The 23,476-nt window shown below is 41.8% G+C and overlaps 2 protein-coding genes and 1 long non-coding RNA gene across 3 annotated transcripts in view; 1 reads left to right on the forward strand and 2 right to left on the reverse strand.

The window, feature by feature from the left end:
- Window positions 1-13,846: 13,846 nt before the first annotated feature.
- On the reverse strand, window positions 13,847-20,750 carry sirt5 (sirtuin 5). The gene is made up of 9 exons (XM_061034223.1): window positions 20,616-20,750; window positions 19,074-19,189; window positions 18,864-18,997; window positions 17,834-18,063; window positions 17,540-17,623; window positions 16,313-16,366; window positions 16,092-16,215; window positions 14,749-14,864; window positions 13,847-14,666 (listed from the first exon to the last, which is right to left on the reverse strand). Exons 2-9 carry the CDS (start codon window positions 19,174-19,176, stop codon window positions 14,594-14,596), a joined length of 918 nt encoding a protein of 305 aa, XP_060890206.1. The 5' UTR covers window positions 19,177-19,189; window positions 20,616-20,750; the 3' UTR covers window positions 13,847-14,593.
- A 1,346-nt stretch (window positions 20,751-22,096) lies between these two features.
- On the reverse strand, window positions 22,097-22,909 carry LOC132968570 (uncharacterized). Its single transcript, XR_009671236.1, has 2 exons — window positions 22,631-22,909; window positions 22,097-22,510 (listed from the first exon to the last, which is right to left on the reverse strand). It is a non-coding gene; the product is annotated as an uncharacterized LOC132968570 (long non-coding RNA).
- An 11-nt stretch (window positions 22,910-22,920) lies between these two features.
- phactr1 (phosphatase and actin regulator 1) overlaps window positions 22,921-23,476 on the forward strand; it is a 37,014-nt gene continuing 36,458 nt past the window's right edge. Inside the window, exon 1 of the mRNA XM_061034228.1 lies at window positions 22,921-23,132. Coding sequence (XP_060890211.1) covers window positions 23,021-23,132 — 112 coding nt within the window. The 5' untranslated portion in view covers window positions 22,921-23,020. The remainder of the gene's footprint in view (window positions 23,133-23,476) is intronic.

Here is a 23,476-nt window from a genome sequence, read left to right on the forward strand (position 1 = left end):
TTGCATTGGTACATAACTGAGTTTCAACAGGATGCGATTTTACAAGTGAATTGCAACAAACCTCATGAATTTAAGGAATATTTGGCTCTTGGGAGAAGTTATTTTTTCCCCAATTGAAACTCCCTTTTTGGGGGGTCAAATCAGCATTAACGTAGGCTAATATTTAAGCCCAAACTAAATTCTGAGTAAATTTGGTGCCTTAGTCTTAACAAACTGTTTACGACAAACAAAGTGTCTCAGATTTGTTAGCTTCGAGCGAAGGAATGGTTATTTTTGGAAAACAATCGGGTTGGGTTGGAGGGTGTGATGGAAACTCTGTGTCTCTGTAGGTGTACAGACATTGACCTCAATCACTGGGTCGGATAACAGGCACAGCTGTGCATTTTAGTAAACAAGCCTTTGGGTTAGACAACTACAGAAAAGACAAAAGTACTTCTTCAGAATATCATTTCTGCATGTTTGTACGCTCTGACAAAAGAATAATTAATTGACACTTCAAACTACACTTTTGCTAATTTGCTCTTTTTCTTCATGCTTTTTAAGGTGTCTCTACTTTTTTTTTTTTAAACTGCTGTTCAGGTTGTTGGCTTTCTCCCTAATTAATTTCCTCTAAGTGTGAAACACTCTGAGCTGCATCCCCTTGTGTTTTAAGGCGCTTTATAAATAAACCTGTCCAAGGAAGCGGCTCTTAAACTGCTTTAAGTTGTTTTGGAACATAAAACTGCAGCAATGTTTTCCATCTCATCTCCCCATTGGCTCGTTCAAAGTGTCTCATCCTTCCTGTTTAGCATCTTCCCCCGTGAAGCGAAGTGAAGTGAGGTGAACTTACATGGCAGCCAGGCACACACACACACACACACATACACACACAGACACACACAAAGTCTCTATTTCTTGCTCGCTCTGGCTCTCTCTCTCTCTCTCTCTCCTGAAAGTAAGTGACAGCTGCAGATTTTTTGGACCATCCTTCCCTCCAGGAAGCCTGACAGTCCCCATCGTTGCCATGGCAACAGCGGTAAGTAGGGCTAGCAGTTGTGACTGAGATGCTGCTGAGGTGTTTCCCAATCTGACACGCTGGCTCCTCTCCTCTCTTTACCCTCTCTCTCTCTCTCTGTTGATATTTTTGTCTCTCTCTTTCGGACTTTGTTTCAGCTGGTTTGAGATGATGAGTGTTGCCGATGTGTTTGTATCCGTCTGCGCGGCGGTGACACAGCGCCCTGCCCTGCCGCCTCATTGTGCTCACTGACATTTCTCCAAATTGAGGCTCCGACATGAAGGACGGGGTGGTGCAGATGAAAGCTTCAGAGGTGACCCAACCACACAAACCTTCCCACCACCCATGGAAAAAACAACCACGCAATGTGCTACAGGAATGTGTGCATGTGTGTGTGTGTGTGTGTGTGTGTGTGTGTGTGTGAGAGAGAAAGAGAGTATATTCATACATTTATAATAAACTTTGAAAATGTCAGAGCAAGTCGAACGCCGCCTCAAACCAGGTGACCTTGAGATCGCCGCTTTGATTTGTCCCCCCGTGATCACAGCCAGGTGATTTCCTGTTTATAGACCCACAGCGGTGTATGTGTGTGTGTGTGTGAGAGATTGTGTCTGTCTGTGTGTGTTTGTGAAGAAAGGATTGGCAGGGACACCAAGCGGCAACCACTGGGGCTGAGAAAACCTGCAGTTCCTCTAGTGGCCACTTGAGGCTGGCTCCAAAAGTGAGTAAATCTCCATTAGGCCCCACATTAAAACGACCAACTTTAGAGCAGAATTAAACACGTCTGCAGCCTGGTGCAAAAACCTAAATGGCTAATTTCTCTATTTATGCAACTCCACAGGGATTAACTCTAATATAACTCAAACATGTCAATTAAAAGATTGGCTTAAAGTTAAAGATTTCCGGGGCAGTGGCTGCTGCTTTGAGTGACAGGTGGGAGCTGCTAACCGTCTGCGAGCTGTCACTTCGGCTATTTCAGTCGCTGAACTTTAACACTCAAGGGCTGTTTGTGATGATGGTGTCTTCTGGAAAATGTTTTCATGCTAGTATCAGAAAAATAATATGGCTTGCTGTGTTGATTATTTTACTAACAGGCTGTCCTACAAAGTCTGTGCTCGAGTTTTGTGGCGTGGACACCGTGATGCATGACTGCATCTGCTGCTGACATTTCAATCAGGAGAGACTTAATTAAGAATGAACCATTTTTTTTTTTTTTTAACAATTTAGGAAATTAATGTGCAAAGTCTCATACAAATATGGTCACTACCGGTTGCAAAACTCGAGGCTTCAACAAGTTGACGTCATGGTGGATCCATCCATTATTTATCTACAGTGTATGAGGGAGACGCAGACAGATAAAAGGGAACTTAAGCAGACTGGGATTTTTAGGCTGTCTCATGAACTGGAGTTTTCCACTTGAGGTTAAGGATGCTGCTGCAGCAGTGTTGTTTGCATTCATGAATAAACCTGCTTGCTGCCATTCATACAAACGCAATTAGCTCCATGCTCCTCCTGTAGTAGACAGAAATAGATTGAAACAGAAACCAGCTCTCATGCATAAACGCTGATATTCATACCCCCGCTAATAGAGCTCAAGAGCCGCATCGTCTGCATAATCGCTCTGCAGGGTTAAACTGATTTATTCTTACATCTTTACATGATGCCAGCATGGCTACAAGAGCTAAAAAGGTGAGGTGAATAGACAAACCTGATGAAATAAAATCTATTCCAACCTTTAAAGCTGTCTTTGAAACCTTTAACACTGTCGCTTTAACTTCTTTTTAAAGCGCCAGATTGAACGTATGCATCCATACGGACAAGTGAGGCAAATGAGGGAGATGAGAGGGACACAAAAAGAGAGAGCGTTCATAAGTAAGGTGTGTGTTAAGAGTGTGTGAATGTGTGTGTGCGTGGGAGTGCTATTGAGAGATATTTTTAATTCTGTGTGTCAGCTCCTCTCATCTCCCTCAGCAAGAGAAGTCGGAGGGAAGCTGCGAAGCATTTCCAATCCAGCTATCATTTAAATACATGAACACACACACACACATATATACACACTCACACATGCACACACTCACACATGCACACACTCACACATGCACACACACACACACACACACATATGCACGTTGAAACATTACAGTGTCAGAACTCGTTCATATGGGACCAGTTGCGTCTTTGAAAGTTTAAAAAAAAAAAAAGCCTGCTGCCAGATTGTCTATGTTTTTCTTTTTTTCTTTTTTCAAACTCCCTCGGAGAGCTTGTGAGGGAATTTTACATGAACGCGATTAAAATATGAATGTGATCCTGAATGGAAACACACTCCAGATGAGTTCAAATATACAATTCAAATCTGCTTGCCGAGCTAGAAATTGCAACAACAAAAAAAAACTTGAAGGAGGATAAAAGAGGGATGCATCCTCTTGTATCCTTGATGCATTTAAGCGTAAATCCACAACATCCTGATTGAATTCAGAAGAAAAAGGCTTTTAACTCTTCCAGAACACCTTTGAGACACAGTGACTAAATAATACTTCACCATATGGTACATTATGACAGTTATAATCCCCTGTGGAGCAGCAGTCATCCATCTAATGACCCTCTTATATTAGTCTGCTTTTAGGAGAGTGTGGAAAGTCGCTGTGGACGCTGTGCAGAGTAGGATTAGGGTCATCCTGGAGGAATAGAGCGCTGGATTTCTATAAAGTAAAGAGGTAAATGGGTTTATCTCACGCACTTATTCTTAGTGAGAAAGCAGTCGTCTTATTTCACACGTCACACAGCGGGATGTCGACTGACTTAGATATGAACATGGCAGATCTGCAGTATGAAATCCTGGTCGGCATTTTAAAAATGGAAACTATGATTTAAAGCCTCTCTTGATGCATCAGCGCTTCGTTATTATTAGCATCCTGCCTGTTAAACATTTGGAATCGATTCAGAAGGTGACTCACAAGCAGATTAAAAATACTTCCTCCAGTAATTCTGCAGAAATGAAGAATATGAACATAATGGACCGTTGATTAAAGAGCTATAAAGATGTGCTTAGGGTTTCAGGGGGGAAATGTCTGATTGTTCCCCACAGTAGGTATCAGTGAAAACAGCTTGCAGAGCCAAGTATATGAACAAAAATACATCTATGCTGCAGCCGGTTATGTACAAATGGTGTCACATTTGAACACCGGACTTAAAGGTCACATATTATCCCCCTTTTCAACAAAGTTTAAACTAGTCTCAGATCTCCTCAAAACATGTCAGTGAAGTTTCTTGTTTCTTGATCCTGTATGTGATCATGCCTATAAACCCCTCTATTTCAGCCCTGCTCAGAACAGGCTGTTTCTGTGTCTGTAGCTTTAAATGTAAATGAGCTGTGTCTGACCACGCCCCCTCTCTGGAAGGGCTTGGGTGTCTCTAGCTTACTCGCTCCATGCTCTATTGTTTACTGTGAGAAGGCAGATCAGAAGGCAGAACAAACACCTAGCTGTGGGAGTGTCACCCACATGGGGGAGGGGTTACTGCCCTTTGTGATGTCATGAAGGGAAAACCTCCAAATGGCCTGTTTGAGCACACATTTTCTGAAAAGTGGAGCAGGTCAAAAGACAGAGAGGATGGACTTTTCTCATCATTGGGGGGTTTGTAGACAGACTAGAGACACATATTCATGTTAGAGGAACATGGTGAAGTGTGTTTTGAATAATATGTGACCTTTAAGTGTCATGAGATCGACACAAGCATGAAAGAAACTCAGTCTGCAGCACAAAGTAGTCCAACTATATAAAACTACCTGCATCCTGACAACGACCTTCTTCACCTTTAACCAAAAAGGAGTCTCAGCCAAATGAATAAAACAGAGGCGACAGTAATGAGGTTTCAGCCCTCATGGTCCTGATGTTGACATGAGTTAAAAGTATTTTCTCTTGTACTTGTTGTTCTGCGATTGCGGTTCAATAGTTTCATTATTTCCAGATGAGTTAGAAGCAGGTGGCCGGTCTGATCAATGCAGGAGCCGGGCCCAGAGACAGAGAAACCCTCGGTGGCCGCGGTCTGGGGTCGACTTCACAATCAACCTGACACATCAAATATTCAGCAGCGGCTCGCTGAGGCTCTGAAAGCGCTCGGACAGGAGACAGAGAGGAGGGAAAACCAGGGGCATGATCACACTTCACCATGAGCTGTGTGTGTGTGTGTGTGTGTGTGTGTGTTACACACTTAACACTACTTATCCCCGACAGATTATAGCTCCACACATCAAATATTAAAGCTGCAGTGTGAATTATTGATCCCAATCAATGTTTGCAGATCAGAGCTCTCAGCTGGTAGAGGGGGAGCTAATGAGCGGGGCTATATGGACAGCTGAGCAGCTCTGCAGAGACCCAGATACGCTCTCAGATACACATGAAGCAAACACGATTAGTGGTGATCAGGTAAAATGTTACAAGCAGAATAGCGTCAGGTATGTGTTTCAGGCCAGCAGGAGCAAGACATTTAAATCATGGGAGTATTGGTTCAGTTGCATTCTGTTTTTTGACCCCTCGAATGAGATCTATTGTCCTCACTTTCACCATTACTTATTTCAGTCTGGGACACCTACTGGGAAGCGTTGACTTGTATATGTGATTGCTTGAAAACGTGTGTAAAACCACTGTGTATAGCAAAGTCAGATGTGGGACATCCTGAAGGAGAGACGAGTCTACAGTCCAAACACCGCTTTCCTTATCTGATTTGAACATCCTCAAATCAACACTGGAAGTAAGCACCTACACCTCTTTCTCTGAGTTTCATTTTAAATAAAGAATGTGCTGAAAAAAACGGACTCAGAACAACAACAAAACCTGTTTTCACCGGCTGTTTTTCCTGGAAACATTCACACTGTGAGCAGCTGTGAGCCCCACATCTGATTATGTTATTGACACCGGGCAGGAAACACAAGTGGAAGCGTGCCTCGTCTGAGTGTAAAATACACAAAGGACGAGGCTGCTCCATCACATTAAATGACATAACTAGTTTACATCACAGCTGCTTTACGGCGAGCAGGGAACCGAACTGGCAGTTTAGCACAGCGAGGCCTCGCAATCCATAAATGGCTTTGTTTATGTACTAGAATAGTTGATGCAGCATGCTGGTTTGCCAGCCTGCATGCGTTGTGTCTGAGCATCTCCAAAGCCCTGTGGTCTGTGCTACAACTGGTGATTAGCATTTACATAATGAGCTAAATGTTAGCTGCCGTCTTAAAATGCTACTCCTCAGCTCTAGGGGGCAAGCTGACCTCCATAGAAACAAACAGGAAGGCCTAAGGACCACATTTGGCTTTTTAATGTTGGAAATCTAAAAAAAAAATATATATATACTTTTTTAGGAAGCCCTTTTTTAGGATAAATCTGGTGCTATTCTATTTTTAATTATTGTCGACAAATCCCATGAAAAGATTGAGCTGATCCTCCTCGGAAACAATATGTGCGTATGTAAAGCCTGATACATCTTTAACCTCTGTGGGATTCGACTTCTCTTTATTAAAGCCACATCGTCGAGGTGACAGGTGACATGTTTCTTAATCACCATGAACTCACTCTGCGACTTATTGTGACTCGATCACACATATAACTTCTCCATGCCCCACATTTTAAAGGAAGATAATCTGCAGCCAAAAATAGTCAAAAACAAATGCTCAAATTTCTAGCGGGACAATCAAAGAGTATTCACACTTTCTCTGTTTGAGTGTCCTAAGCATAGCGGAGCAACATTTTTGCCCTGAAGCCCTGTTTTTCTTGGGTTGTTGTTTCTTGGGTTCCTGTTGTCGCTCATGTAGACATGGCAAGGAAGGAGGGGGCACTGGCAGTGTCTAAGAGGAAAAACTTCTTTCACTTTTCTCACTCAACAGAGCTTGTTAGCTTGTTTTACAAAGTGGAGATAGTGGTGCATTAATATCTCAGTAGTGAGGGTGATTTTCTCTTTTCAAAGTGACAGTTTGTTGTCCTACAAACTACTTCATGAGATATTTGGATGTGCAAACACCTCCTCACAAAACATTGTTTATTCTGTAAAAAAAAACAAAAAAACAATAATAACAGTGCCAAACAGAAATGTGCAGATTTCTAAAAAAAGGTAAATTTATTTTAGGGCCACAATGATGTCTACTGGAACTGATGTTACTGATTCATCCATGAACTAACTAAACAAAACAAAATTGTTTTTTTGTGGGTTTTTTTTGAACAGATAAAGAGATGCAGATATAAAATATATTTACAGTTTGGACATAAACTGGCTTTTAATTTTCATACCAAACCGTTAACAAGAAAGCAAACAAATGCAAATAACAAAAAATGTCAAAGTGCATCACACGGTTTTTCATTCAAAGAAGCAGCTTCATCTGTATCTCCACTCCTCTGCTCAACTAAACTAAGCACAAATCCTCCTCCTCCTCCTCCTCCTCTCTCCCTTCAATCCACATCCTCTTCCTCCTCTTTCTCGTCTCCATCACAAGCTGTCCTCTCCAAACACAGACAGCTTGCCCGAGCGCCTGGAATACACATTCGGATCTGCTTGTCACTTTACATCTCCCTCGTCTTCCCTCCTCTTCTCTCTTCCTCTCCTCCGTCTCACCCTCGTCCACATAATCTCTCTATCTGTCCATCTCGCCCCCTTCTTTACACGAGGATGCCGGTCAATAAGACGTCCTGCTTTTTAATTCTTCGAGCCAAAGGAGGGCGAAGAGCATGAGGAGGGGGGGGGGACTCTAAATCTAAAGATCGAGGGGGGCGCTAAATGTAAACAGTGGCACGCAGAACAGCTTAAGAGGACTATAAATAGATCCATAGACCAAGAGAGGGAGCAAGCAGGAGGCAGATAGAGTGAGAAAGCTTTGCTTACGGAATAAAAATTGCTCCCGACAGTCAGGGATTAGTGCTTCCCTGGAGGATTTTCACTCCAAAGCCCAATCTGGGGCGATTGGGAAAAGCACCAGCCTCAGTCATCTTAATTCAGTTAAACCCTGCCCAACACAGATAGACATCATGCATACATGTTTGCACGCAACATCATCATAGAACTATAGCTCTCTATCTTCTTATAGCAAGTAGAAGCAAGATGAAGAAGAAGAAGAAGTCAGCGATATGAATACAAAGGATGTGGTGCACACTGACAAAGCTGTGCAGATGTAGAGCTGTGTGTTTTGGTTGGTCATAATTGAAAGATACACACTCGAAAGCAACCATGCACGCGCACACACACACACACACACACACACACACACACACACACACACACACACCACTGTGAGCCTCATTAACGGCAGATTACTCAGCACCTGATCCTGCTAAGCTTGTTAAACAACACTGTTCTGCAGAAAACACACACACACACACACACACACACACACACACACACACACACACACACACACACTTGGAGTGAGGTGCTAAGAATAACTTCTGTCGCACAAAACAAAACAATGGAAACAGCCCTGCCTGTGAAATAGCTGACATTCATTAAATCCTACATTTTTAAACCTGTATTTGTAGATTTTGGCCACAAGAGGGCAGAAAAAATCAAAACCATCTGACAGGTCATAGCAATGTTTTGGACTTAAGGAGACTTATACAGTAAATGTAATGTTATAGGTTTACTTTATGATATCGGCAGTGTGATGACCTGACTTGACCCTGATACAAACTCTGGGAGTGATTCAGGGTTTCCATTGTAGCTAGCAAAAGTTCAGATCTGCAGGAGTTGGAGTTGAAAGAAAACCTTAAGGTCTGATTTCTGCGTTGATGTAAGGATTCGTGCAGAATGTGGGATCCCGTAGATGTCGCCCTTGAGCACCCGCATTAAACCAAAACAGACTGCTGTTTGGAAACATCTCCGCTATTCTTAATTCCCACTCTCGTCCAGTGGCACACCTCCAACCCCCCTATCCACTCGAGTTCACACTGTGGAGTTATCAATTAGAACGCACCATAATTGAACACCATTAAGCGCAAAAATTGTCCACTGCCTGCATTGTTGTGTTAGCATGCTAATGTTAGCGCTCTTTAGTTAGCTCGTAGCTTCATATTGCACATAAATTGACACAGAATGACCGTGATCTAAAGACACTTATGTTTCTTCCAAATAATCAGTGAGTATGTTCTTCTTCTTCTCTCTAGTCCTCGACTAAAACAGCTTTTATACACAAGGGGAGGAGCCGGCCGTCCCGTCCATGTAAACACGGCTCTGACAACAACACAGCCAGCGTGACTCGAGCTTCTCACTCATTGTAGACAGTCATGACTCAGAGACACATTTACACAGGACGTCATTCCCAGCGCCGACATCTGACTTCTAAGGTTAATGTAGGCACCTTAACTTTGTCTGTGAGATGTCTGGAGTAGAATGAGTTGCTGCCTGCTCCTGTAATCACTGAACCATGGAGTAAATATTCTTTAAAACCATAAAAATGATCTGTAGCACTGCAGCTGCTGTCCAGAAATTCTAAGATCTTTTCGGATCATTTTTCAAAAGAAAGAGTAAATAATAGAAAGTTTTGGATATCAATTTTGACAAACAGTGTACCTGGAGATTTTTATGCGGCCCCTCTACAGCTCGACAGTGTGTGAGAAATGATGTGAGAAGTGTGTATAGCGAAGCAGAGCTGCAGGCTTTCTTCTGCCGAGGTACTACACACATCTTAGTTCCCACAGCAACACATTAGCACTCAACTCTACCATGGAGGAGCCAGTGAACAAAATGTGTGTGTGTGTGTGTGTGTGTGTGTGTGTTTGAGAAAATTGTGAAATTGCAAGAGTGCAAGTATTTCTTTGGATTGTAGAGAAATTATTAAAAATGATGATCAGTTCTCAAACACGGGGACAGTTTTGGAGTTTCGGGACATTTATTTGTAGGTGTGGACATAGTCAAAGTATGACGCCTTTTCTCGAGAGAAAACCTTTACTGAGTGGAGAATGTTTGTTTTTTTGTAAAGGACATAATTGGAGAGTGAGCACATCTTTGAGAAGTGGGGAGAAATGTTGTTACTGAGGACATTTTCTAAACATGAACACAGTTTTCAAATTACAAGACAAAGACGGTCTGGTTCAGTCCATTTTTTTATCTGGAAAACTTAAACAGTTGAGCTGAGGACCTTTTTCAATCGATCACATTTGTGAGGAAAAGATGACAATTAGCATATTTAAGACATCTTAGCAAAGTTCCTTCTAGAGATTATTCATGCAAAGAGAAAACATTTCCAAGGAAAGGATAACGTTGTAAGTGAGGAGGTGTGAAGCCAAGGAAATTGTTGAATGGTAGGGAGATTGTACATTTGTGACATTTGTCACTGTTAGACATTTTCTAACAGCAAAGACACTGTTGAAAAGTGAAGACAAGTGGTTTGATCTTGGCCTCTTAAAGGGGCCATTTTGTGGGTAAAAATTGTTTGGGAAGGTTTCTGTCCATTGATTGTATTCAGTCAATAAAGATCCTCACATGTATTTAAGTACAATTTATACCATTTGCAAAAACATGCATGCATAGAGATACTAATACACTGTTAATTTTCCCTCTAGGTGATTTCTGAATATTGCAATTTTCTTTTTTTAGAAAAGCGCTCCAGACGTTACTGGCGCTCTTTTTCAAATGTACGATATTCCCTGTAGTTTTGCCACCTATGGATCGTGTTTTGTACCCGCATCCTCTTTGCTACGGAACGCACAGCCAGCGCTTTTCTGTCGGAAAATAAAAGGCTAGGTGAACACGGGACCTAACACATTTATTTCATCCTGGAGACTTCCAGGAACTTCCTGTCAGTGCTGAGAGAGAAATCTTAGAGACTGTACTCTCCCACACATACATGCTTGTATGTCCCACACAGTCACACTGAAAATGTTCTAGCACTTTTTTTCTGTCTTCAAAATGAATAAAGAATAAGTTCGCTTGAGTGTGAATTAAAAATCGTAGCGCTGAGAGTTGCAGGTGTGCCTGTGGATGAAGGCGTGGGCGTCTGTGGCTTTAAGTGAATTCACTTTCTACATTTGCCAACCGAATGAATAAATACTGTAGGATGCTCCAGTTTGTGAAGAGGGAGGGGAAGAGTCTCTAATTGGAATTTCTGTCAGCTGAACGAGGAGAGTTGTGGGGAGACAAATTATTCAAACACACACTCACACACACAAACTGCACATTTAATCAAGTTGGTCCATTAGGCAGCCTGAGGTGTTGGTATTAGCTCCGTCCCGCATGATGCAGGAAAAAGAACATCTACGTTGATCAAAATAGGACAAAAATGCTCTGTGCAGTCATTTACTTTTTAAATATTGCTCTATTTATACAGATTTCCACAGCGTTTTTTCCATGATACGCTGTTACTCAGCATCTTACTTTCCCTGCTTTTAACGAGCCTTACAGCTACAGAAATACAGAAAGTCAAACAAGCGGCCCGAGGTGATAATTTTTGAACAAATACTTGTGAAATATTTTCGAATGTTTGCATAAAATAAAGCTGACAAACTTCTGGGAAAAATCAGCTCCACTGCTTCCATCCTCCAAGTCACGCAGACGCTCGCAGACACACAGACAAATTCAAGCCCCTGTCCGTTAGAGGTCACATGTGGGTGCACAGCTCATAAAAGTGGTGGGGGGAGACGGGCTATACTGACGTTGTAGCCGGTGACACAGTGACATTGATGGAGATATTTACCGTAACCTCTCAGCAGGCTTGGCTGAAGCAGAGCAGATCCTGGGATTAGACGTCGCTGCAAAAGCTATTCCAGCAATCCCTGTTTTCACAAGAAATTCATACTGGAAGGGGCAAAAAATTATTCAAACCCTTTACATAAAATCCATATTTGCTGAAATGTAGAAACATTAAGACAATAAAACCTGAATAAAACAAACACTGAATTTAATTTGTAAACTAATCCACCATGATGATTTGTCTGTGAACTATTGGAGAGTTTGCCATCTTTTGACCCCCCAGTAATCAACTTGAAAATCACAGGTAATCTCACCTTGAAATAACCCTGTTTATCTTCTATTGTTTTGTGGAAATCACTTACTCAGACTGCAGGAACTTTTTCATAGTTCTAGGAACATGTTGGAAACCTCCCCTTCTTTTAATTGATTCTTCACAGCAGGAATTATTAACGATTTCTCTTCCTAGAACCCTGTTTAGAGGAACCTTTTTAACTCCTGCTTCAGAGAAGGTACTCTCCCGTGCAGGACTATGGCGTGGTGAAAATGAAGTCAGAGAAAAAAGTTCCCATGATGTGTAGTTCTCAGGGAACACCCTCGTCGATAGTTCCTCTTCAAAAGTTGCCCAGAACTGTTCGGTCCAAAAACACAGAATATGAAGCTACAACCATCAGTTACTTAGCTTAGATTAGTTTAGCATAACTCCTAAAGGAGGTAGAAACAGCTAGCCTGATTTTGTCCATAGGTGAACAAAGCCTTTCAAAAACTCCAAAGCACAATAGTAAACATTTTATGTCTACAATTTGTTTTTCAGGGGGTTATGGGGTTTCCCTTTCAAAAATAAAGTAAATAATAAAAATGTCTCCCAAAATAACTAAACTTTGTTCTAGTTGTTGAGAATATTTCTCCCACCCCTGCAGACATGATGGGGGCAGTGTGTTTGAGGGATACAGCTCTTGTATTATCTGACACGTTATACTCTGACCTACATTTTTTTCTTTTATTGCATTGGTTTTCATTTCCACCTTATTTCTCCCTCTTACAGCCACTCTCTCTCTTTCTCTCTCTCTCTCTCTCCGACAGGCCGCGTTGGCAGTACAACTCAGATTGGTGTGAAATCGCCGCCTAACAGGCGGGAAATTGGCTCTGTTATTTTTGGAGCAGAGTCATGGGGGACTATCGGACCATCATCCTCTCTCTCTAATGAGCAGGTGATGGAGGCGTAGCTGGGGAGGGAGGAAAGCCTGGCGTCTGAAACACGGCACACGGCAGATGTAGAGATGAGAACGATGAGAGGGACAGAAGCACTGTGAGAAGGCAGCTGAGAAAGACTAAAGAGGTGGAGGACGAAGGGATGAGATGTGTGATGAGATTTCATGTGGCTAATATAAATATCACCAACAGATCAGCCAAATATTAATAACCTCTGTTGACATCAGCCTCTCCTGCAAATAAGCGTTAACCGGGCAGGACTTGGCCTGCACACTGTGTGTGTTCATGAGATGATGGATTCTGGGGGTTGGGCTGATTGTGGCCACGAAGAAAGTGTCAGGAACAATATCATCTTTAGCCAAAGCAGAACATCGGCTGTATCAGAGCAGTGGGTCTGAGGTACACTCATACGATGAGAGCTTAATGCGCTGAAAGAAAAGCCATGAAAATAAATGAGAGAGGCATGTTTTCAATAATCTTATTGAAACAATGAGAGCAGGAATTAGAAAAAAATGGCTGCTAAATGAGTAGCTTTGATGAAAATCGTGTCATTGAACATCGAGGTGTTGAACACAACTCTTCTTCACTTGTAACACAAAAAAAGCCATCATTTAGGTCATTTTCTATACCATTTCCAATGTGTATGATTGTGTTTTCTGCTTTTGCCCCAACATTTTTGTATTTACTTATGATTTGTGTGCAATGTGTTTCTTTTGGGTAGCTGTGAAAATACTTGTGAATTAACAGGACCACTGTTATATCAGTCTAGGGATGTCTCATGTCTCATGCATAGACTGTAAATAAACATGGAGAAAGCATCAGGGACAAAGAGCATATAGAGCCGAGTACATCCAGATGCTAGCATCACCAAAGCAAACTGTGATCGATGTTACTTTAGATTTGCGCGCACGCACACACACACACACACACACACACACACACACACACACAGAGAGAGAAGCTCTGCAGAGACATTCATCAGTTTGTAAGATAATTAATTTATTTCAATTCAACATGAATATGCTGTTTCATTTATTTCCAGCAGATCTGAACATACATGTAACACACCACCCTGCATCTTTTCCTGACTGTCACAGGGGATGCACAGTCACTGGTTTCCCTGGTTTGACTGGTGCCTACTCATGGCTACTGGAACAAATCAGTCAATGAACTCAGACAGCACTGAACTGACAAACACTCACACACACACACTCACACCATACATCCCACTGATACTTTGGCAGGAATTCTTTATTTTCCTTCTTACTGGAGGTGTAGCAGCAGCGACAGATAAACACTGCCCCCTACTGTCGGACATTAACTACTGACTCAATGCAAAAGGAGCAACACATTGACCTACATGTGATTGTATTTAATCTGTTGCTGCTCTTCATTTATCGTCTCTTTCAACATTCCCATTATGAAAAGCTATGTTAATCCCTTCATAAGCACACACTGACATAGAAGTGTTATTATAATATAAATAAAATTGGTGGTAGCTCAGAGAGGGGGTTTGATTTTGCATCATTGTATTATTTGTTATAGACTTCATTGTTCATTTGATCTCTTGAACGAAAAGTTGTCCTTATATATTTCATGAACCCTGTCCCCACACTCTTCATGGTGACTCATTATTTATCATTTTCATTTTGTGAATTTGTACCAATAAAGTCCTCCAGTGTTAGACAGTCCGGTCTGTGTGCAGCTCATGTCCAGGACTTCTTTTCATTTTGTCTCATTCTTGTGGCGTTCCAACGCAGGAGGCAACGTGGTCCCACAGGGGCCGTGGAAGTGGAACCTAAAAACAAACACACAATAAGAAAAGGGTTATCTGCTGTAAATGTGACGTAGGGTAAAAAGGTCATGTGATTGTGACATACTTGAAGCGCATGGTGGCCGGTGTGTTTTCCATGTTGAACTCGGCGACTGGGATACCTCTCGCTGCAACCTGAGGAGCAAACATGGCTGCTGGATACACAACAGACGACGTGCCGACCTGCAGGGAGGAGTTTTAATTAAAGTTTTGATGGATAAGAAGTCAAGAGCTAGTGTCTGAAATGGAGCTCAGCGTAAGTTCAAGCAGAAAGACTGGTTATATTCTCTCACACATTTATTCAATTTCTTCATTCAGCTGAGCCCCTCCCTCTGTCTCCCTGCTCTGGTGATCAGCTGATTTGGAATCCAACCAGATTCTGACTCAACCTCTCTCAATCAATCATCCTGCTGCAGTCAAATTTTAAAACCTGTTCTCTCTCTTCTGCAGTCAGTTTGTCATTTCAGTGCGATCGCTGCGACCCTCTTCGGCCCCGGTCCCCTCCATTCCAGCTCAGCAGAGTTCAGACACAGCCTCAGAAACCCACTCCTCATCAGAAGAACTCAAACACTCACTCCATAGGGGGGTATCCTATCCTGCTGTCGGCCTCACTACCCCTCTGAGTTCATGAAGCAGTCATGATGGAGTCTAATCACCAAAGACTTTGCACATTTATTTCCTTAAGTGTAAATAATTGTTCTTAATTAAGTCTCTCCTGATTGAAGTACTAAAGGAAAGTAATGCAACAATCAGTGTGTTTATAAATGTATTTGTAATTATTTGAATTGTGTTTTATATGTTTTTCTTGTTCTGTATTTTATTATATTGCTGCAGGGCAAAAAGAGGCCTCAGTCTCAGTGGGTTCTCCTGGCTAAAATAAAAATGGACAAACTTTTAAAAGGGCTAGAGGGACCGAAATTCATCAAGGAGTAGCTTCAGGAAACACTCTGAAATGTAAATATCGCTGTGTCAAATCAGCAGAAACATGTATGTTATTCAATATGTTGTGAATTAATTAAGTATTTTAGTTCATGTTCATGTGTTCAAAATATTATCGTAAATAAATTGTGAAACTGCTAACAATTCAGATGAGCAGAAAGGAATATGAAGCAGCTATAGTTTACCCGCTCGCTCTCTGTGAATTACACAGTCATCTATCTGCTGCACTCACACTCACACTCAGTCATGGACACACTGACTCTGTACTGGAGGGCTGAAAGGATGGAGTAGATTTAATGTCTGGGTTAACAGAGTCAGACATTTGTGTTCTCACATGCAGCCCCTCTGGGTGATGTTCAGGTTCAGGAGTGCAGTGCTTGTGTGAACAGGGTGCAACGTGTCCTTTGCAGTAGACGTGGTGGTACACTCTATAAGGCACACACACACACACACACACTCATACGTACGTACCACTAGGCAGAGGTCACAGCTTTCCAACACTTGTTCTGCTTGGGTGAGGGTGTCTGAGTCCAGAGTCTCTCCAAACCAAACCACAGCTGGTCTCAGGAGGCCCTGACATCCTCTCTGTTCACACCTGAAACACACACACACACGCACAAACACACACACTTTATCAAAACAAATACCTTCTTTCGGGCAGAACAGCTTATTAAAACTCGAGTGTGTTTTACCTGGGCAGATGCTGGACAGGGATGTTGGCTTCATCAGTTTCTGGGTCTGGAGCTCTAAAGACAGCAAATTAGTAAACCAGGTTTGGAATCTTAACCATGTGTTTAAGAAATTCAAGTTATTTTATACTGATATTTTTTTGTTATATAAGTTTTATCCTCTTTATAACAGCTGAACAATGCACGCTGCAATAAATTAAAGATGGAAAATCCTAATCATTTTAGGGAGGATTTAATGAGACTTTAATAGATGTTCATTTATAGTTCTGCAATTGCATTGTAGCAGTTTTTGAAGAATTTACAGCTGATTTTAAAGTAAACGTGTGACATGTTACACATAAATCCAGCAGAAATCAAGTCTGTCCTGTGGAAATGTGTCTCTGAGTCATGACTGTCTACAATGAGTGAGAAGCTCGAGTCCCGCTCGCTGTGTTGTAGTCAGAGCCGTGTTTACATGGACGGGACGGCTGGCTCCTCCCCTTGTGTATAAAAGCTGTTTTAGTCGAGGACTAGAGAGAAGAAGAAGAACATACTCACTGATTATTTGGATGTCACGTAAGTGTCTTTAGATCACGGTCATTCAGTGTCAATTTATGTGCAATATGAAGCAACGAGCTAACGAAAGAGTGCTAACATTAGCATGCTAACACAACAATGCAGGACACAGATGATTGCAGCATGAGGACCACAGTCTCTGTACATGGGGTGCGCGCACTAACCACCAGGCCACCCTTTCATGTAAGTATTTGAATTAATTTCAACACAGTGAGACATTGTAATCACCTGTAAGTCTGGAGGATATTACTTAACGTATAAAAGGATCAGCATTGAATCCCTGTCACTGTTCACAGAGGCGGCACTGATCTGTTGTAACATTACATAATCAGTTCTGATCTTTCATTTGCATTGCAGCACAGGTTTCCTGTCACAGCAGAGACTGAATTAATTAGCGGAGCATTTTGTCTTTTTCTTTTTTTTTTTTAAACATCCATTGTAAATGTCAGATAAGCAGCTTTTTAAATTGACATTTCATTTGGGTTGCAGATTTTCCTTTTCACAGCATCATCGGGTTTTATTAAGCCCCTGACATCTGACACACTGAAACAGGATTTTTTTGTTCATGCTGGCATTTGGAGCTGAAAGGAAAGTGATCGATATCTGTTAGGACACATTTTCATATTGTCGAGGAAAACAGTCCATTCAGCAAATGACACCAGACGAAGCGCTTACCCTTTGCCCTCCAGAGTGTCGCAGATTGGGCTCTTGTAATTGGCTGCTTCATGACCACAGCTCATACAGCGCGTTTTAAACAGGCTCCCTGAATTATCAACAACAGAGAAGGAAGGTTAGGGCTGAAACAAAAGAAACATCAAATACATTTTTTTTTTTACGAACAATTATTTTAACTCTTGTCTATATCTAAATTTAATGAAATAAAGAACATTGCACATGTCCCAGCTTCTATCTTCAAACTCATTCTTAAATATACTTTACGTTGTTATTCTGTGATTTCACTGTTTCTACTTGCCGTGGAGTTCCAAGATGTTTTTGGATCCTGCACGGCGATGGAGCTCGTCGATGTTTTGAGTGATGACTGTAACCGTGCGTCCCTGCTTGCCCAGTCGCTCCTCACACTCTGCGATGGCCAGGTGGGCGGGGTTTGGATTTTTGGTGAGCATGACCTCGCGGCGGTAGTGGTAAAACTCCCAAACCCGGGAAGGATTTCTGGAGAAGGCCTCTGGTGTAGCAAGACTCTACAGGATAAATAAATAAAAAAGGCTATTTAAACCCTGACCACACAAAAACAGCTGAATGAAAAAAGAATATGACTCAAACTTGCTGCAAATGTAGGCCAGTCAACACTGCACTCTCTCAGATCAGCACCAGAATTGCAATGAGGTTTCAAACCAATCAGGTTTGTCGGTTTCCTCTCTGAGTCAGGACTATTTTTAGTCAAAGTTAAACTTTCAGTGCACTTCCCAGGAATGCTTGATGAGTACAGACTCACCGACCAGAGTAGGAATGAAGCAAGCATCTCCTTGAAAACTTCTCCTCTATGAAGCATTATCACTGTTTTGCATTTCATATAAATACACAATGAAGATTTGAATATGCTGTGTTGCAGGTTTTTGCACATCAGGTGAGCTGCTGTATGAGAGAAAGCAATGGTGGGTGTCTGGACACAAATTCAGTCCTCTGAATTCAGGCTTCTATCACCTCTGGGGTCTCCTATGTATACAAATGATTTACCAGTTTATCACACACCATTAGCCAAAAACAATTGCATTGTGATAATTTCCGCAATAAACTTTGAATACATGCTCGTTGGTGACTCTAAATTGCCGTAAGGTGTGAACGTTAGTGTGGCTGGTGATTGAATTTGTGTACCCTGCCTCTCGCCCAATGACAGCTGGACTCCATTGGCTCCAGCCCCCCGTGACCCCGAACGGGAAAAACAGAAAAGATAATGGATGGATGGAGGACTTTATGTGAATGAGGGGAATACAATGTTAAATCCAGTAGATATCAAGATTATACTGTTGTGGTTGCATACCTGTGCTTCCCATTTCCTCCAGTAGCCCCCTGCTCCTCTGAAGGTCGGGACTCCGCTCTCTGCACTCACCCCTGCTCCTGTGATGACGGCGATATTCTGAGCGTTGGAGAAAATCTTCCTGAAAGCTGCCAGGTCTGAACACAAAGACAAATAATGAATGACAAAAGCTGAGGGATTTGCAGAGGATGTAACAGACAGATAAAAAACTACCTGAACTTGGTCTGGCCATGTCCTGGCGTGCTGGTGGCCTTTTCAGGGGGGCATACAGGTGAGAGTTAACCACGCCTCTACTGATGAACTGGCGTAAAATCATCAGGTTATGGCGACTGTGGAGGAAAGTCATGTCACAATCACTTTTTCCTGTTGTTGTTCAACTTCTCACTAAAGCCTGTGCCTCCTAAGATATTACTGTTTTAAATTAAAGACAGTCTTGTATTTCAGGGCTCAGTTGGTCAAAAGTAATGTGGATTTTGGCTATGGGACAGCATCAAATAATGAAAATGACATGTTCCAAAAGAAAATAGGGTTTCTTAAAACAGATTGGATCTAATAATCCAACTATGGTTCATGCTGCCTTCATGTGCTCCTCAGAAATATCGTGATTACTATATGAGTTATGAGCACATGAACAACCCTCCAGAGAAGTAAGCATGAGTGGGTTATTGGGAAATTTCAATGAAACCTGAGTTGCGGAGTTCAGGGCAGCAGAAATGGTGGAAATATTGGAAACAGCGTAAACTTGATATGTGAACACTAATAGTGACTCCAAACTTGCTGTTGTTGTACCGCTTGTTGTTTACATAGCACTTTCAATTGTATGTAGTTATATTTTGAGCACGGGTGATCCAGATTAGGTAATCCTGAAAAGTATGTTTCTGTCCTTGAGTTTAATCTTGAAAATCAATGTCTGTTTCTAAATCAGGGTTCCAATTTAATAAATCTATTTAAAACTGGGGCTAAACTAAAATGGATACGCTTAGCCTGGATAGCAAAAAAGACCCAACATATTCAATTACTTCAATCCATATTCAACTTTTGAACAACTGGAGCAAGGCTAAAAATAGACCGAAATATGTATAGCACACGTCACTTCCGGCTGCCATATTTGTTTGGAAAAAAACAAAAACAAAAACAAAAAAAAGTTGCAAAATAAGTATCGACATTAAAACACTCCTTGTTTAGCTGTCTTTTGCAGGTTTCATCCTAAAAGAAGAAATGTGCTTTTTAAAGCTTAGGGTCCTCAGATGGATTCATCAAGGGCCTCCTCAAAGTTTGGACAGTATTTATCACAAAAATAGAAAAATGTGTAGTCTCAAAACGTGATGGTAGGGTGAGAGGCACAAGCTGTGAAGATTTGAATTTGAAGGGGAGGTGGAAGGTCATTTCAGTCAACATAAACAGAGCATGAGGCTAGCTTTAGCACTCAGATAATTACGAAGTTAGTCCGGGGATTAAGTTTGATAAATGAAATAAAACAGTAATATTACTATAGTTTTTCTTCACAGCAACGAGCACTGATCTTCCTCAGTTGCAGTTAAGAACCTGTCGTTGTCGCTACCTTACAGACTAGATGCTAAATGGCTCAGCTTGCAGACTGTCAACAGCATGGATAGATATAGCATGCTAACAAGCTAGCGCTCGTATCCAAGGAAACGGCTATCGACAACGGTTGTGATGGCAACGCTTCATGCTCATAGAAAATGAGTTGGTTCCAGATGTTGGATCTGAGGTGTGCTAATGTTGACCAGCTACCTGAGAGCCAGAAGCAAGGGTCGTCACCTGAAGAACCGGGAAGTCTGTCGGTGTGTTTCTCTCATTCACCGGCTCAGCAGCTGTTTGGTGGACTGGTTTGACTGTCAGGAAATGAACCTATCGAGAGAGTCAGCGAGGTAAATAACAACTGCTCCAAAAACGACATGAACCAGCAGAGGGAGTATTTGTACTACTAATGACTTTAAACTGTTTATATTGTTTTTTAACAATTTAATGAAGAAAGAGAAAGACGAAATGACCAGAAATACTAACAACAACCAAAAGTAAATCAGTTAAATAAAATATAATACCGGGGTACTATAGTCAAGGTGTTGATAGCTTTCCCTATTTGCAATAAAATATAGTTTATGTTGAAGAAATTATTCTTATTCGTTTTTGCATTGATACAATTAGATTTCAATCCATGTCTAAAGTAAGTCATTTTTACAGTATGGGTTTGACCATGTAAACTCCAAAAGACGCATATGAACTATTACCATAATCTGTTAAATTCATATCAGCCGCAAAACCAATTATATGGATATTTTGGGAGGTGTGTCTTCTTTTAATTGTCTCTGTAAATGCGAATTATATTCAGAACAATGTTGTAGGGTACAACCCCTCTGTTGTGCTTTGTTACTGAAATCCCTGTTAACCTGATAATATTATTCTTCTCCACTAGAGGGCAGCATTTGATTGATAGAATATATGACACAACCAGGATAATAATGACAGGAAATCTGTATCACCTGAGATGGATTTTTTTTTTTGTTTATTGATTTATAGATTCTCTTTCAGTTATACGAACATCAGCAGGTTCTCACCTTTGTGCAGGGAAGGTGTCTGCATTGTCTGACGGTTTTACATTACATCTTTGTTAAAAATGTTTCCTTTTTCAGTTTGATAAGACGACATCAACACCAAAAGCTTTAGCCTAGTAGTACCCCTTCTGCATATCCAACATATGAAGTGATTTTGTGCAATAGTTTGCATTTTAAAAGCAGCCACTTATATACTAACTGCTGTTGTAAAACCCTGAGCAGTGTTTTTTTTTTTTAATCGTGTTTTTCCATTATGATTTCCCGGAGCTATATTTAGAACAGGAACCTTTTGGTGCCTCTTTGTTGTTTGCCCTCCAGCCTTAGCACAATCAGTCCTGTCATTTCTACTTTCTTTTTGTCCCACCCTGAACAACACTGGTGTTTTCAAACGTAAAGAAAAACCTTATTGGTGCTTTATGGCTGGAGCTGAGAGGTTGATATGTTGGATTAAGGAGTGTGGTAAGAAACTGTCTACTTCTATTAAGGTCTGGGGGCATTTTCCTCAGTATCAAGATGCCTGTGAGGTTTGCTATTTTTGCACCAACAGGCCATCATCGACAAAATATAACAAAGAATGTCCAACAGAAAAATGTTTGCAATAGATTTTTAAAACACAAATAAGACAAATGTGAGATTTGTTTTCTTTGTTTTTACTAACAGTTATACTACATATGATGCTTTGTTTTATCACAGCTGCAGAAAATTATATATTTTTTAAATTCATTTACTATTTTTAGATTAATCAGGTACCTTTCAGTATTCATCATGTCATCTAATATTAAATAGGGCTATCATAATCTCCCAAACCATATAATCCCCATATGTCTTATTTTGTGGGCAAGGCTGCCCATAACAGGGGGAAGGTGTAAAGCTTTCTGGGGCCCAGCTGAATTGAGGGTCCCATGGAGGTTAGCAAAGACATAGTCCAGCCAAATGACAGCAATGATAACCAAGTTTCAGTTCAAATCTATAAAAACTCACCATTACTAATTAAAAAGCTGCTTAGAGTTAGGCCCAGGAGGGGAATATCAGCCAGGAGGATGTGAGTACCTGTTTGTGGACCTTACAAACAATCTAAAAGGCAAAGATAGGCTATAGAAATAGAAAGAGAAAGCAACACATTTAGCCATTCACACTTTGTAACCAGAGACTGTTGGCATTTCTTTCTTGATAAATGTCATTTTAATCCATCACCTTGTAATGATGTGTTGAGTAGTTGGCTCCTCGTTCCATCCCCGCTGTGGATAAAAAGCACACATAGGAGAAATGAAATGTTTGATGTGATGTGAATGTGTTTCATTGGTTTTCATTGGCCGGTGTGTTTAGGTGGAGCTGACTTACTGGAAAGAAAAGCGAACAAGAAGCTCATCAAGCCCCCTCCTCTCTTCTTCTTGTTCTTCTTCTTGTCTCTCTCTACCTCCTCTTCTCCTACCCCTCCATCACCATTACAACAGCCCCCCCCCCCCCCCCCCCCCCCCCTTCCTACACCGTCTGCCCGGGCGGGTGCACGAGCGGCTGCTGCTGCGGCGCCGTATCTCTCGCAGTCCCGCCGGTCGCCAGTGGACGCTGCCCGGCTGGCCGATCATGGCGGCGGCTCCGGAGGAGGAGGTAGACCGCAGACCGATCCGGAGGGTCCGGTCCAAGAGTGACACGCCTTACATCAACGAGGCGAGGATCTCTTTGCACCTGGAGACAGGTAGGCAAACAGTGACACGGACACCGTGGCTCTGCACTGCATGTCTGGGTGTATTAGCCGCCTACACGGGGGGATATTGGAGCGAATCGGTCCTCGCTGTGAGAGAAATTGCTTCATGGTGTAGTGACAGTTCCCACGCAGCAGCATGACTTTGGGCTTTCATTGTGCAGCTCTGTTGTACCCATGGTGCTCAGCTGCACCTGGATGGAGAGGAACCACACAGTGAGTCATGCACAGGGGGGAGGAAGTAGCCTTCATGGTCTGGCTTTTATTCCAAATGTGCATTCATGTGGTATGCAAGGCACGGTTCAGTACGGGGAACCTAATCACCCCTATAGGACGAT

The sequence above is a fragment of the Labrus mixtus genome, chromosome 3 (assembly GCF_963584025.1).
Source record: "Labrus mixtus chromosome 3, fLabMix1.1, whole genome shotgun sequence".
Lineage (NCBI taxonomy): Eukaryota > Metazoa > Chordata > Actinopteri > Labriformes > Labridae > Labrus > Labrus mixtus.

What these genes read in the sequence shown, in the direction of transcription:
- sirt5 (XM_061034223.1), bottom strand. Translation starts at nt 19,176, where the DNA reads ATGATTTTACGCCAGTTCATCAGTAGAGGCGTGGTTAACTCTCACCTG. An exon ending in CCTGTCCAGCATCTGCCCAG is followed by an intron (nt 16,216 to 16,312) that starts GTAAAACACACT and finishes TGTGTGTTTCAG; the next exon opens with GTGTGAACAGAGAGGATGTC. An exon ending in CCGGCCACCATGCGCTTCAA is followed by an intron (nt 14,667 to 14,748) that starts GTATGTCACAAT and finishes GTTTGTTTTTAG; the next exon opens with GTTCCACTTCCACGGCCCCT.